The 16,753-nt window shown below is 39.2% G+C and overlaps 1 protein-coding gene across 1 annotated transcript in view; it reads right to left on the reverse strand.

Moving 5' to 3' along the window:
• KCNIP1 (potassium voltage-gated channel interacting protein 1) overlaps positions 1 to 15,345 on the reverse strand; it is a 292,230-nt gene extending 276,885 nt beyond the window's left edge. Inside the window, exon 1 of the mRNA XM_064388276.1 lies at positions 14,956 to 15,345. Coding sequence (XP_064244346.1) covers positions 14,956 to 15,043 — 88 coding nt within the window. The 5' untranslated portion in view covers positions 15,044 to 15,345. The remainder of the gene's footprint in view (positions 1 to 14,955) is intronic.
• Positions 15,346 to 16,753: the final 1,408 nt, after the last annotated feature.

Genomic DNA, 16,753 nt, shown 5'->3' on the forward strand with positions numbered 1-16,753 from the left:
ATGAAACATGAAGACCAGGAGTAACTGCTCTGAAATCTGCCCTTGGCTTCCCAAAGCTACCCCCTAGAGCCATATCCTCCTCACCTCCCTAATTATAGTTATCCCTCTTAGTAGCAGATGAAAATTTATTCAGAATGAAACCTGAATAACAAACCTCCAGACATACCGCCGCCAAAAATAAAGCGAATCAAATGTTACATAAAAATGGTTATTTCCTTCCAACTCATACCCATTGCAAGTACCTAAAGAAAAACTTTCCACAAATTTTTTCCTCTAACAAAGTAAAACCTCCTATTTGGACAAGAAATATTCCATGTGTATGGCACTAGATAGTTTATTTAGTCATTAGTTTTACAGTGGATGTTTGATAATCTGCACTGATCACATGGTCTTCCCCCCAACTAAACCCTGCTGGTAGTGGTTTGTCCCAGGTTTACTCCTCCCCTTGCCCCTTCCTCACTTGTATCCCATTGGCTGTGGCCCCATTCCTCTGCCCCCCTTCCCCTGAGCTTAAATCTCCTGGGAGAAGACCCCCAAGCTCTCTTTTCCTGGGATTCGCCTGAATCCCAAGGTGAGTCCTATCTAGGAATAAAAACAAGGCTTTGGTCTCAAGAAGAGAGCGCCTCCATCTTTTGTTTTTGTCCTTGTAAAGGCTGCTAGGGTCCAGAGCTAGCCAGATTGGACCCGAATGGACCTGGGAGAAAACCAGCCATTTACAATTCCAAGTAAAAACAGCTGTGCAGAGAGAAAATCACACACAAATTGGGAAACTCCATTTTTCTGGATTCTTGCCAAACACAATTTCCTCTTTTGTTCGAAATAAATGGGATGTTAATGTGAAAAGCCAAATATTCTATTGCAGAAAACAAAATGTATAGACACCACAGAAGACTGTTTTTTTTTAAAATGATGCTTTGCCCATGTGTAGAGTACTGGTTATTTTCTACATCTTTGAGATCTTAAAGTCAGATATTCTTTTTCCTTCACACTTTCACTTAACTTCAAAACCAAGTGTTTTTCCAGTGCATGAGGTTGATTAATTACTCTTTTGAGCCTCTCAATTTTTCTATTCTTTTTTCATCTACAAAAGTTATAATTCACTAGACTGAAGTTTTAATAACACACTCTATGCTTCTTACAAGCACACAAGAGGCAGTATGACCTTTGGAGGTTTCTGTTTGGTTGGGTTTTTTAAAATATTGGATTACACTATAAAGTTTACAATAAATCTGATTAAAAATGCTATTTTTCTGAGATCCAGCAAAACACCTTCTATGAGAATAGCTTCCATACAAACAGTGACTACTGCAGTTACATAACTCACTTTCTCAAGGCAGAGTAGATGATCAAGGTATATATTAAGCATTAAAATGCCTGCCAGCAGAAAGGAAGCAGCAGCACAAGCAGCTGGAGATTAAATTCATCCTTGAAATCTGTTTGACTGTACGTAATTTTCACCAGCATTGATGCTGAGACTACAGGAATAGCGCTTGGGCTAAATGGAAGTTGTAAGGAACACAGGAAGAATGTGGACAGATTTTTATACACTGATGAATACTTTAGTTGCACAGGCCCTTTATATATCTATATGAATAACAGTGTTTTCCTGAAACTATTAAAAGTCCCATTATTCAAGTGCTGTGCACTCTTACAAGTAGTTTTTCTTCTTGATGCCAAATAAGACTTGGTCATGGTGATTGTGCTGGAAGATGAAAAAGAATGAAAGTTACAGCCCTATCATTGCGAAAACTAGCATTCCTCCTAGGCCAAAAAAAAAACCAACCCAAACTCCACCACCAAGAAAACAATTGCAAAAGTTTGTAAAAAGAAGCTGGTTTTCTGAATTAGCAAGATTCAGATTTCATCAACTTGCAATAAGATAATGTTTCTCCAACTTTGATGAGGCAGCAACAGGAGCTGAAAAGGAATCTACAGTGACTTGCTGAGAAGCCACCTGTGAATCCCTAGCTTGTCCTTGCTGTACCAAAACAACAGCAGGTACCTTCTCACTACCTCTGACAATTTTGAGTTCAGTATCCTGCTAATTTGTGCTATGTTATTACCTGGTCCTCAAAGCAGCAACAGGGCAGATACCATCGAGAAGACGCTGATCCTCAGAGATTCCTCACTCATATAAACCCATGGCACTTGACAACAAAATGCCTTCCAACTGGGTAACTGGAACTGTGTTTATTTTTTAATTCAGGGGATTTGAAGGGGGCAAAGGGAGAGTTTGGTTAGTTTATTGGTTTTGATTTAGTTTTAAAAATTTCTTTGGGGTTTTTTGTTTGAGTTTTTTTAATAAGGAAATGAGGAAAAACTTTAACTAAATTTAGGGTCTCTAAACTATTCACTATTCAGAAGACACACAAAATAATTCAGAGAGATTACTTTTGGTAATTTTGGTAATAGAAAGAAAATAGTATTTAGAGTTCACTGTGTTAACTCCAAATTTAAAAGCTGGCTTGAAGTTACAAAAATTCCTGTATTTCCACTAATACAGAAAAAAAATTTCTAAGGATTGGTTTGAGGCAGTTACCTTTTGTAAGTCGGGGTTGTTCAGCCCTGAGAAGAGGAAGCCTTAGAGGGGAGAATTTAGACCCCCCCCCCCCCTTTCAACACCTAAAGGGGCTCCCAGAGAACTGGATAGGGTAGGGTTAGAAAAGTGCCTGAAGCGACAGGACAAGGGGGAATGATTTCCTACTGCCAGAGGGCACAGTTAGATGGAATATTGGGAAGAAATTCCTCCCTGTGAAGGGAGGCCCTGGCACAGGTGTCCAGAGAAGCTGTGGCTACCCCTGGATCCCTGCAAGTATCCATGGCCAGGTTGGACACAGCTTGGAGAAACTTGGTCTAGTGGAAGGTGTCCCAGCCCAAAGCAGAGGGGTTGGAATGAGATGATCTTGAAGGTACTTCTAATCCAAACTGCTCTGTGATTCCCTCTTCTAATTCTAGACAGATTTTCAGAAAGTGTCAGTATGCTAAATAGATTAATCTGCAAGTGAGGATTCTTGTAGTATACTTTGGGGCAGATTAGCTGGCCTGAGAACAAGACAACAATGCCCAAGTAACTGTAATGTTCCTGGCGTTTTCTACTCTGTGATGTTTTAACATGCCACACTCAGAAGCCTTTTCCAGAATACACTGCCAGTATCAAGTAAATGCTCAGCACAAGGTTAGGAACTGCTTTATTATGTGAAGTGCTTTATTCCTCCCAAAATGGCCACCCCAGGGTCACCTCTGCATTTTTTGAAGGAATAGAGTTATTTTAAGAATGTCCTACTGACTGTGCTTTATGCTCAGGACATCTACGCTTTGGTCTCAGTGTAGCAGACTTTACTAAAAGATTGGGTCTGTTACCGGAGGAGATGAAAAAAATGAAGTGAAATTTTGGCTCAGATGTGAGCTGCTTATGTAAGCTGCTCAGAGTGCTGTGGCTCAGCCTGAAGCATTCAAAGCACCAGCTCAGGAATGCTGATCATCCCTTTTACAACACAGTGAGGAGAAATAATGGTATCAATTGTGCTGTTACTGCTGGCTTCAGCAGAAGCCTCAAGTATTTAACTGACTCACAGCTGACTTTCTGACTCTGTGGCAGCTTCAGGAGAGGGCTGCTGTGATACCTCATTTTGAGCATAGATCAAGGAGGCATTGAATGCAAGTGATCCAATCCCAGTCTTTGGCACATCTACCTCCAAGAAGTCACATGATAAACTGGTTTCAGAAAAGCACAAATCTGTCTGGTCTTTTTAATAGATAAAGCATCAGTTGCTTTTCCAGGGCATTTAAATACGCACTAGTATATTTAAATATATAACATATATAACTACAACTAGAGAAAAAATTGCAAATAGAAGAAAGATTACACTGAACTGGTGAGGCAAACTTGAGAGCAGGATTTAAGGCAATGGAATCCATAAACTGCAGGGATAATATCACACTACTAGTCTCATAAGTGAGGCTTAATATAAGAGGATAAAAAACCAGATGCTTCACCAGTAGATAGTAATACAAATATACATAAAGAGTGTTAGCAACATGCTTGAATTACAGACTGTTGAAAAGGCCAAACTATTATACATGCTCCAAAATTATGATTATAAAGTTTTGCTTAAAGATATTAGAAAATCCTAAATGGAGAGTAGTAAGGACAGCTAAAATGCATTTTATGTCAGAAAACATACAAATCTGGATGACAAAAGTGTTTTATTGGTGGGCTTTTTCCCCCAAACATTCTCTCATAACACTGTGCCCAAGAGCTGCTTTCCAAAGCATCAAGGTATTTTGCCTGGACCAAAAAGCACATGAACACTACAGAGATTCTGGAAATCTTCAATAGAAATACAAGAACCACAGCCTTCACCATAAAGGGCATGTAACACCCTCACCTATGTGCTCCAATCTCATAAATATGCTCTTTCATGAATGAAAAAAGTACTGCACAAATCTGTCAAAAATGAGTCTGAAATGCAAATAAGAGCTGAAACAGCTTTTAAAAAGACAACAAAACCCACAAAATAAACAAAAAAATAAACCCAAAAATCTACTGTTGGTGTTTGTAGGTGAGCAGCTTGACAATGGACAGCTTAGGTGAGTTTAAAGCAAGTTGTGTTTTTATGGTGGTTGTTGTTTTGTTGCTTTTTCCAGGAAAAGAAGAAGAGAAGCTTTCAGGCAAGGTCAGTTATAAAATATATATCTTTTCTCACATAATAGACATCTGAATAGGCCATAGAACCATCCTATTATTCCATTTCTAGCCACAGGCTGTGAAATAATTCAGCAGGCCACAGGATGGCTGGCACAGCCACAGCCTGCCCCTTGAGCAAGCTACAGCTGGTGGCAGGCTACAGGCTGGCTATGCTACACAGAAGAAGATTCCAGATCCAGTTTGCACTATGAAAACATTGGTTTGTCAGCATGGGACACCTAATAAATGAAGCTCTCATGTCCCCAGCCACCTAAAAAGAAAAAAAAAAAAAAAAAACAAACAAACAAAAAAACCAATTAATAAATGAACTCCTGTAGTCTCATGTCCTCTTTTAAAAGTTCAATAAATGGAACATTACAATCAGTCTGATGATGGTTCTTCACTGGAAAGCAGGATTTTTTTTTTAACAGGTATGAATAAAAACCTGCAGTAGCTCTTTTGGAACAAGATTAGCAACATGCGTGTTCCATCACTTTATATTCTGAAAGTTAACGCTCTTTATGTCCATGGTTGCACAGAATTTATCTACATGGAAATGTAGCTAATCACCTATTCAGTGACATTTAAAGTCTCTTAGATGGTGTTGAGAGGAAGTATTTTATGCATTTAAAATGTGCATTATTTATGCACTTTAAAGTATCAAGACTTTACAGGAAAGCAATATAAAAAAAAGAATTAAATTCAAAGACTCAGTGAAAATACTTCATGACCTCAAATCACAGCACTGTACAGCAATATACTTAAGCCTATTAAGAATAAAAAAAAAACAGTTATAGAAGTTAATTAAAAAGAAGAATCAACAACTAACATATAATTCTGTTTTTCCCCATCTTTTCAACTCAACCCAGTTCCACGTCAAAACCAGACACTGACATCTGATTGCAATAGTCAAAGAGATGAGATTAGAAATTAAGAATTTACCTGACTATGAAAAATGATGGTACAAATTCTAAAGATTAACATAGGCTTTTTTCAGCATTCAAGAGCTCAGAGACTAAAAGACACAATTAATTCCATGAGACCATTACCATGTGTCTCACCACAGCTTGGAGAAACAATTCTGTATAGAGGACCGATAGCATTTATCAGTCAATGTCTGCTTTGTGCTTTCTAGTAGCTGAAGATGCAAACCAGACTGGTGCCCATCTAGGCAGTTGTGACAGCACAAGAGTGCTTTCCAAGTTCTACCCAGGGGAACCAAATCATAACACCTTCAAGAGACAAATTTTCCACAGAGTAACAGCTCAAAACACGAGCAATAGATTTCTTCTGAAGGAATCAACACAGTTTAGGTAGTATCACAATATCACAAAAACAAAAAACAAAACAAAACAAAACAAAACAAAACAAAACAAAACAAAATTAATAAGAAAATAAAACAAATCACTTCCACAAACCCAAACAAACACAAGAAACCCACAAAAAACCAAAACCACCACAAACCAAAACCAAAAAACCATGAAGCACCTCACCAGATACTCCACACAACCCCTGACAAGCTGGGGACAAGCAAAGGTTAGGAAAAGGATAGAAAAATATCAGAGTAAAATTATCACTAGTAAACTATCAGATAAAAGCACTTTTTGTATTTGTAAGAGCTCAGACATCATCAGAGAAGGAAAAGCAACCTCTAACCTTTCTAATTTTACAGTACTAATTTTTGTACAATACTGAATATTAACATTTATTTTATAAAGTTGTACAGAGCTGTCATGATCCTAATTCCAATTTCAGTCAATTTACCTCAGCAACTATAAAAAAAACCTGAGCTCCTCAGCTACAAACACTTAACCAGAGCAATACAGCATAGACTAAGCTGGTAGTAGATCCAGGTAGCATAACTAAATAAAATTTTTAATGGGCTTTTAACAGCTATTTAAATTACATTATTTCAATTATTTCCTTGCTTTGATTATAAAATGTCAGATACCTTGATTTCAAAACAAACCTAATAAAGCAGCACCACATCTTCTGTTTTCAATACTCCTACTCTGAAAGTTCTGCTAATGAAAGCACAGGTGGGGTTCTCTGTTTGGTTTGTTGTGGGTCTTTTCATATCTGATTATTGACTAAACAGGCTGACTAGCTGGGGAGGGATGTAATGTTGTTTAGGTGGGCAGGGAATGGTGTAAAGGAAGTAATTTCACAGTTGGCTTGTCTCTCTAATATTTGGGTGTTTTCCCCTAATTATTTTATTAATTTTCAGGGAAGTTAGGTTGGTTGGCCTAGAAATTTGATTTTTCCCACACCATTTTATAGATACAGTAAGCTTTGCTGCTCTTTTCCTATGGCAATTGTGTGAAGCAACAGGTCACATAAACTGGTTTTGAAGACTAAAGGAAGAATTAGCCTTGAGCCATTCAGAATGCACGGGCCTCGGCTGTTGTCTTTATTTACAGTGTATTTTCATTATCTTTTATTGTCATCTCTTAAATCCCCCTGCCAGTTCATGTTGCATCTGGTCCTTTCTGCTCTTACCCTAAGGTGTTTCCACTATTTCATTTGTATTGGTCTCATAGAGTGCTTATCTTACCATAAAAGGAGGATCACTCCCACAAACAGCAGCCAGCTTTCTTAATATTATCTTCCCAGACAATTACATATCAGCTTCTCAATCCTGCCTATTTTTCAAAGGCCATTATTCTCATCCTGTTACTGCTCTCCTTTCTTTAATGTAAGACACTGAGCCTTGTCATTTACAAATACCTTCACCTAACAGGCAACCTCTCTGTCCCTCCTAAAATCATGCAGTTGTGGAAAAGGATGATAAAATTTAGTTTACTGGTAAACTCTTTAACTTTACCTGCATTTAGTATTATCTCTTCTACTGTAATAGCAGGTTCACTGCCTGACTGATATAATAATGAAGAGCAATTTATTACCCTTGATGTTTATGATCAGCAAAAAGATGGACATTTGAGGAAGACAACCAAGAGGACTTTGAAGAAATATCAAAATAAAGTACATATTTCAAAGTGATTAAAGGGATTTGCATATACTGCACTCTGGAAAAATAGAATTTAAAAGCTAAACAACAAAATTTGATGTTTAGCAATCTTATCTGTTTCAGAATGAAAAATAAAATTAAAAACAGCTTCTTGAGCTTATGGTGCAGCCCTACTCTGCTGAATGGTCCAAAAGTCTCAAGATCTAGCAAATATGCAGCTAAGACTGAAACTTGTGACCTTCTTATCTGTAAATGTAGTACTAAATGGAGTATTTAGTGTTTGATGACTGTCAGTAGCAATCCTTCACTGCAATAACATATTTACACAGATTACAATTTCCACACATCCACCTTCCAAGCCCCTCTGCACGTCTCATTATGCAACTGCAAATAAAAAAAAAAATACAAGCCACAATTTTCTATTTTTACACCCCTTAAAACTCTCAGATATACTGCATCCTACTGGTCCTTTGCTCGAGAAATCAGCTACTCTGAACAAGCTACTGCTTTAACATTCTGTAACTTGTATTTCTTAAACACTGTCACACTACTATTGCTCAATCATATGGTGCTCTTGAGAATCAAGAGATCCTTGCCTAAGAGGCAACTACCAAATCCTGAGAGAGCAGTCAATGAATTATCAGACCCAACTGAACTAGCCCCAGTTTGGAAAGAGCTCCTTTGTTTTCTCAGTAACATTGTATACTTATTTTTCAGGGCTACAACATTGCAAATAATTATGTTTCTAATAAATTTCTAGCAGCCACATGCAGCTGTATGCTTGCACAGACATTAGTTTAGAGGCTGAGGTTTGTAGAGAGTTTAAAAAGGAAGACTAAAGCATTACCACCTCCTCTCACCCTCAGTTCTGAAAATTCATCTTGCTCTTGATGAAAAAAGTGCAATGCATGCACATATATTCAAATCCCTTAAGTAGCACAGCCTTTGCAGAAGAAATAGTTTTATTTGAAGTTTATTTTTCATAGACATGCAAAAGAATAACATGCCCAAAGAGAGGTATACTTTGCTTAGCAGCTCAAAGGCTCATCATTATGGAGAAAATGTAACTAGATAAGCTGGTATTTTCAAAGAGCAAAACAAAAATTACAGTCACACGATGCGAAAGTCCCCATCAAGCAATGAAACTAAAGAGTTTCATGGGGTAAAGTTAGAATCAGGTACTGAATGGTGAAGCTTCAGTAGTTCCAGACTCTAAGTGAACAGTTATTCTGCCCCACAGAGAAACAGCTCCCCTCTAACAGCACTGTATGTACAGAAACTCTCACCTTTCAGGGCCATTTGGTAAACACTGACAAGTTCTAACTCCAGTTTATAAAAGCACATTATTAGGGGTTCTGTAACCACTTTCCTTATTAAAAAAGATTTAAAACACTCAGAAAAGCATAATAAACAGATAACTGATTCATCAGTTCCTTCTGAATTAGAGCTTCCCTCAACTTGAGGGCAGCAGCCCTAATTCAAAGGGTGAAGAGGGGCTATGTTGCCACAGGATGATCAGAATATCTTTGCATATGTCACACAGGTACAGGAACTCTGGCATGACTTGCACAGTTGTAATGAACCTTCCTGAATCTTTAGAGCATCTAGCAACATTTACCCTACCCTTGCATTTTCAGAGGCTAGAGTCATGCAGTGCTAGTAGCTCCAAAGGCACAAGATTAACTTCCCCTAAGAGGAGATAGAGCCTAAGTATGACTAAGAAAGACCATGTGCTTTCCTTATCATCTCACATAACATCTTAGAAGACTAGCTGTGATTTAAATTCACAAAGCATCAAAACAAACCACACAGCTGTAAAACACTCAGAATACTTTCTTTCATGCTGGGAGAGGCTTGGGGGAGAACAAGATGTTTGAAGACTTTATCACTGCAGTGGAACAGATAATTAGGCAATTAAAACTATGAAAAGTAGAAAAATTACCAGTTCCAGGTGAATTGCAGTGTGGAACAGAATTTGGAGAAGCAAAAATCAGAAATTTGTGCCTTCGCAAGCATCTTTAGAGCACAACTAAAAGAGAGAAAGTTCTGGAACAGAGGTGAAAGTGTAGTTAATTTGCAGAAACTTTTCTCGTTTTACAAAGGAATATTTGGAAGGAATTGATTCCTAAAATAATCTTGCTTTTCTTGTGTTAATAATTAGAACACATTAATAGAAATCCAAGAGGTCTCATTCCAGCTTCATTTTTGGTAACCCAGCAAGGCCCTTCCCTCCTAGGTTTTTAATGGTATTAGCAGTATCTTCACACATACAGGCTTCTTGTTTAATCATTCTGCTCAATAGGAAACCCTCTACAAACTCACTTTTCCCATCCCTGCTTGCTTCCAGGCCATGGAGAATGTACCACCATTTCACACACCAGTGTAATGTGAAAGACTTAAATTCCCATAAAATCTTCACAAGGCAAATCTTCACCAGGCAAATCTTCACCAAAGGCAACTTTGGTGAAGGTGCTCTGCTCACCTACTGTCTAATCACATGTGGTAATATTTCCAGAAGCCTCTTCTATGATCTTCTCTGGAGGTACTGAACACCCATCCCAGCCAAGGAGAGTGAGGGAGTTATCCTGCTCATGCCAGCTGTAATGGGTCATGCTTCTCCAGGCATGCTTTCTTCAATTTACACATCTCACTATGCAAAGCTCTTGGTGGAGGAGACCTTCTCTTGCACAGATGCAAAAACCTCTGCTCTGGTACTAAGACTTTCCAAATAAGAACATACTAAGAAGGAAGCTGGCAACATCTGCTAGTCTAGCTTGCGGAAGTACCAACTATGAAATTCTTGGCTTACAGCCTCATAGACTTGTTGCAGACGTAAATAAGGACATACCAACTAGGCCAGAGGCTGCACAGTGGTATCAGATGTGATACACTTCCCTTACTGCAGGGAGAGGCCACAGTCTGTAGTGGTTTAGGTTTGCCAATTTGAGATTTCCTGACCAAATAATGTGGTGGGTTTAGCACTGGCCAAATGCTAGTGCACCCACTAGAATATACATACTCATTTCCTGCTGTGAGATAGGATTAGGAGGAAGGCAAAACAGGCTCAAAACTTCAAAAGGATATTAAAAAAAGCTTTATTAACAGTAACTAAAAGTAAGAATAATAAGAATCAGAATAAAACCATTAGAACACTTCTCCCCCTACAACCTTTTATTTCCCACTCACGATGTATAGAAACAATTCAATCAGTTTCTCACTTCTAGAATAGCCTTTCTGCAGTTCACTTAGGGAGAGGAGTCCCTCTAGTAAATTTATGGAGACTTCACAAGAAAACAGCTCTCTCATGGCTTTTGGTTTCCATGAATAACAGCTGCCTGGAACATCTGCAATCATAAAGTCCTTCCCATTTTTACAGCTTTTCTCACAGCTGTGTTTATGGTCCATATAAACTTATGGGGTACTATTTTAAAGATGAGCTGTTCAAGAGCAAAGGTTCTCTTTATCTATCTTCGAAATCATCATCATCTCTGGGAACAGAGGTCTTCTTCTTCTCTCCCAAGGGGCACAGTGTCTTTATCACTCTTCTCTCTTTCTCTGTTCTAAATTCTTATGGGATTACAGCTACTTCAACATTTGCTTACTTTAGCATGGAGGCCTTTTCAAGATATATGCAATTTGAAGACTTTCATTTCCCCATACCTTCATGTATTAGAGTGGAAAAGAGTCTGATGTATGAATTACATTCTTCTCCAAGCTTACAAGAGGATTTCAGCCCCAAGATTAAGGCATATCCTCATCCCTCCCATCTGGGACTTAACTTCTTCACTGACCTCGTTGTTTTCATGTCATTCCTTTACGTGCCTGCAGTTGTCCTTTTCTCTCACTCGAGGGAAGACTGAAGCAGTGAAAGAGTAAGTATTTTGCCTGGGGCCTGCAGATGGTCACCTGACCCCGGCCGGGCTAGGTAGTTTGCAGCCAGAGCTGCTGCTGGGCTGGGGGTGGGGGAAGAAGTGGGTAGGATTTTAACAGACAGGTCAGAACTCAACAGCAGGTCAGGGGTGGGTGGGTTCTCCTTCCCTTCTACCCTGTGGTTGCGAGTGAATCTCAGTGGTGGTAGAATCCTGGCTGAGCCAGACTGGCCCAGGGCTGCTCCAGTGCAGCCAGGGCCCAGCAGACCCAGCAAGGCCTGGGCTAGCAGCAGCAAGAGGTTAGCAGCCACGGCCCGGCCTAGCCTAGCCCCACGGCCTGGCCTCCCCCTGCCCGGCAGCCAATGGGGCCCAGCCCCACGGCAGAACCCGCCCAGCCCGGCCGAGACAGGCCAGCCTTGTTACCTGTTCTCAGGCCAGAAAGAGAGACTTCTCAGGATTTTATTTTTAACATGCACGTTCACAGAGGCGTTATCGGCTTTGTCAGTGGTTTAACAGATTGTCAATTCTCAAAGCTAATCACTGACTGGGTTTTTGTCAGACACAGAGGAAACTGCTAGCAGCTTCTCTTAGAACATCACTTCTGTGATGCAAAACCAGCACACCTCCTCACAACTTGCTGTAAAAGCAAGGACTTCATAGCTGCAATCAATTTCATTTTAATATTGTATAACCATAACTATTATTAAAACAAGTAGAAGCCATAGATTGCAGCTAAGGATTACACGCCAATTGAACTGTGGAGTATCTCCACCTACAATAACCCCGCAAAACGGTTCAAGCATAAGAGAGTGAAACTTGTGCCTAGTAAAGGATTTTCCTTGAAAAAGATATTTAGAGTAAAAGTAAATTCTCACATTAAACAATATGAAAGAATGAGGCAGGAGTGGGATGAAAAACACAGCTAATAATACTTGAACATGCAAAAGCATGTATATGGTGTAAGTTTAAAAAACCAATAATAGTGATATACAAGAGTTTCTATTTCTTGGCTTTACATGCAGAAGTTGTACTAAAGGAAATACCAAGCAATAAGCTCTGTGGTGAACATACAAACAAACATAAACACTTTTTAAAAAATTCAGCAATTCTGAGCAATATTTCTTCTAATAACTTTCTAGTTACGATTCCCTTAGGAAACTTTATGGAAACATTTATTCTAATTATAGCAGGTCTTTGATGTCTGTGCAACAAACTAATTCATGTAGTTTATTCCTTCCTGAATTAGGTTCTCTCAGTTTAAAACACAAGCTGAATGGGAAAAAAGGAAGTTTTTCAGAGTTTAAAATTCTTTGAAACCTAGGAAGACACTCTTATCTCATCCACACAGCTTGAAGTGAGACATTTGCATGAGAAAGAGGTGGGTAAAAGTGTACAACACCATTGCATTGGCTGCAATCATCATGATAGTGCAATGCTGGCACATTTCAGAAGGCGGCAGGGGGCAGGAGAAACAGGTCTTGGACATCTTATACTTTAATTTCTAGCTCTTCACAAGTGCTCTTGTGTTATCAGACTCAAATTTTCATCTATCCCATTACCAAAGCAAAGGCAACTGTGTCAGTCTCATTTTATTATTGTATTTATTATGTCAAGAAACACAAGGGCTGCTTGAAAGCACCACATTAGATGAACTGCTCTAGATATACATGTGGAGAAACATACATGTCCTCTTGCCTTCAGTGGAGCTCAAACAGATGGCACAAAATTTACCATTGATCACTTGTGATTATAATAGCATGGATCCTGTATACCGTTATCTCATGAAAAAAAGTACAAATAAAGTATACCAAATTCACCATACTGACATGCTGTAGAGAACAAGACCTTGCAGATATCACCACTACCTTTCCTTCTGAACATGACAAGTAATTTGCTTTTCTCACTTGTTTTTAATAGTGAGAGAAGCATCTTGGCATTAATCATGAATTATAACCAAAATCTGTCAGCTCTTTTGTATGACAGACAATCTTTATTCTTTCTTTGCTGGTGTGTGGCAGTGTATGGACAATATGGAGGAAAGTGGAAGAAGAATTACATGCACACAGATGTAATTTTAAACCAACCTTGATTTTAAAAGCAACCAACCTGTCCAGTATTCTTAATGTGAAACAGACATTTTTCTGGTGCAGATTTATTTTGCAAGCCAGTAATGTTAATATGAGAAATCGGTCTAAGAACTACATTTCTTTTCCACAGAGAACAATTGAATACATTTTCCCAGTTTCTGCAAAAGTAAACTGCTCTTAGCAGTTCTTGGCACTTTTATACTTATTTTTTGAAAGTTACCTAAGCCTGCTTTAGTTTATCCTAAGAAATCACTTAAACATTAAAATTCAAACTAGAGCATCTGCATGCTCAAACAGCCAACAAAGCCACACATCTCCAAGAATTCTAAACTTATATGAAAAATAAGTGTTTCTTTTTTTTGCTCTTTAAATATGACTATATTAAAAAGAGCTTGACTTTGTATTTTAAAAAATGGCATCATAACAGAGACTCTTTATCCTTATACTAATATCTCTGCTAATAATTTAGTTCAAACCCTATTATCAGTTCCCAAAACAACCCCTGCTTCCAACCAAATACACAAAACTTGGAGAAGTCTGACCTTCAACTAAGAACTGACCACATTTCAACAGGCAAGCAGCATTCAAGCATAGTATTATTTACAGTTGTCAGGAGTTTCCACAGAGATCACTGATACTCATATAAATAGCTGCCAGAGGTGTGCTGATAACTGTGATGAGAGGAATAGCCAACAAAAATAACATAACTTACCTTAGGGCACCAACAGAGGAACTACTAGACTACGAAGAAGAAGAGAGAGTTTATTTTGTTTGTTGTTTGATTTTAGTAAAGAGGACAGCATAAATGAGTTTGGTACTCTTTCACTTTCACATGAGAAAGCACAAAAGGTGTAAGTGACAAGCAAAACTTATATAAGCAAAAGGTATTTCACATGTATGCAGAAAGCAATAACCTAGATTTTGAAGAAAGGTATACACATGCTTCAAATTAGCAGAGACAGTAAAGCATAAAATGACACTGAGAAATACAAGTTACTGACAAGTTACGAAGTCTTTCAGTTTTTTAGGCTGCACATCAATTGTTTCCACAAACACCTCTCTGAACACATTGAAATAACTCACTGTAGTTGCCAGCCAGGGCAGATTGATAAACACAGGTACAAACTACACAAGGTAGAAACAATTACATAAGGTTTTCAGCACAACTCCAATCTTCACTGCATACAGCAACTTCTTTCAGAGCAGCCAATTCCCAGAATTAAACCAGACACCTCTGAAGAGACAAATGATAAACCCTATTGGAAACCTCCCACAAGCCTACAAGACTCACCCCCCAAACATAACAGAACAGAGGAACAGTATGAACTAAAATGTTTCACTTACCTTTGCTGAGAGTGCCTGTGATGAGTTTAAAAACAGTCTGGGCAAATTTGACAATCCCATGCTTGCATCTCTTTGAACAGCTACTCATGGTTCAGACAGATAGACTCTTCTCTCTTACCAATTTCAGGAATAACAATAAAATTAAAAAGTGAGTCCTTTACAAAGTTAATACGACTGGTTGTGCAGTGCACAGAACTCTGCTCCCATGCACCAAGCCCCAGGCTCTGCACTGAGGTTTGCTCACTCTGAAGCTACCACGGAGGACTGCTGTGGAGCAATGTACATCTCTTTTTAGTTAAAGGTTGAGCTCTCCCCGTCATCCTCTCCGCCGGGACTGCACGCACCCTGATAGAAGCTGCTAAGCACAGCAACACCTCAGCCAGACAGACGAGTTGAGGGTTTGCCTCCGCAGGCTGGGCAGGCTGCCACGCTGGGCACAGGGAATGCAGCAAGAGACGGCTGGAGTCACCGGCTGCTGCAAATAGAAGAAGCTGCTGATTAAAGCTTTTCTTGGTGCCCTTTTCTTGCGGATTTCAATAAAATTGTCAATTTTGCTCTCGTCAGGTCGAGAAAGCCAGAAAATAACACTTTTTTATTTTACCAGCACCGTAGTGACACAGTCACATGTAGAAGGCTGCATAGCATACCTTTGCAAAACCTGCTATTAGTAGGAAGACATAGCTGCACCCAGGGGGACAAAAAAAACCACCAAACCAAAACAAACAAAAAACCAAACAAACAAACAAAAAAACCAAACAAAAAAACCCCCAAGAAAACAACCCCCCCCCCCAAAAAAAACCAAAAAAACCCCCACCAAAACCAAAACCCATCTTTATTTTAATTATACCAGCTTAGATGCTTCTCCGATAGTGATTTGCCCAGCACAGAGGGATGTGCCACCCGGCCTTTCAAAGTCGGTGGAGCTGGGGCTTACCCTTCTGTGCAACCTCACATTTTACATTTTGTGTCGTGCTGGTGCAGTGCTTACTCCCCCTACTGTATTGGGAGTTATCCTAGCAACAGCCACAGCTCTGGCTTCTCCACTTCAATCAGTTACAGCTGCGTGTCTTGAATACTCTGAATAAAAAGACTTGATGAGTCCAGCAGCAAAGCAGAAGCATCTCAAACCCCATCTGAGTACTGGGCATAGTCGTGCATCTTTAGGATTAATTCATGCTGGCCTTGTCTCAGATGCTTTTTAGCAATCCCCAAAATGCACTATTTGCTTGCCCCGGCCACAAGGCTTACCTCAGGTTTCTGCTCACACCCAGCTGCTGCCCGTTAAATTGCTTTATCAGCCTTGTGAGAAATAGCTACTCACTTTTCATAAATTTAGAAGGGTTTATTAAACCTTATCAAAAATACAACAAAAGACTGAAAATGTTACAGCACTGGCAGCAAAGGACTTTCCCCACCATGTGCTCACCCACACAATGGAGGTTTCGCCTTTTAACCCTTTAGCCCCTCCCAAAATTCTGTCCATCGACTCCTTCTTCACTGTCCAGTGGTGGAGTTTACTTCCTCAAATCCTGATTGGAGATCAGATGTCGCTATAGGGACAAGCCAAGCTGACCCTCCCAAATGTCCCAACCCGGCGGTCCCTTGATAATAACGCAGAGGGTAAAAAATAACTATAAATCAATAAAACTTTTCTTAACCTATATACATGACATTTGTCCGTTTCTGGTGACTGCGACAGGAGGGAGAAACTGATGCCTTGTGAAGGCTGACCTAGAACAGAAGCTAGATGGAGCTAAAGAATGAAGTAGGTATTTATTTAGAGACTCAATAAATCCAC

The sequence above is a fragment of the Passer domesticus genome, chromosome 13, assembly GCF_036417665.1.
Source record: "Passer domesticus isolate bPasDom1 chromosome 13, bPasDom1.hap1, whole genome shotgun sequence".
In the NCBI taxonomy this organism is placed as follows: domain Eukaryota; kingdom Metazoa; phylum Chordata; class Aves; order Passeriformes; family Passeridae; genus Passer; species Passer domesticus.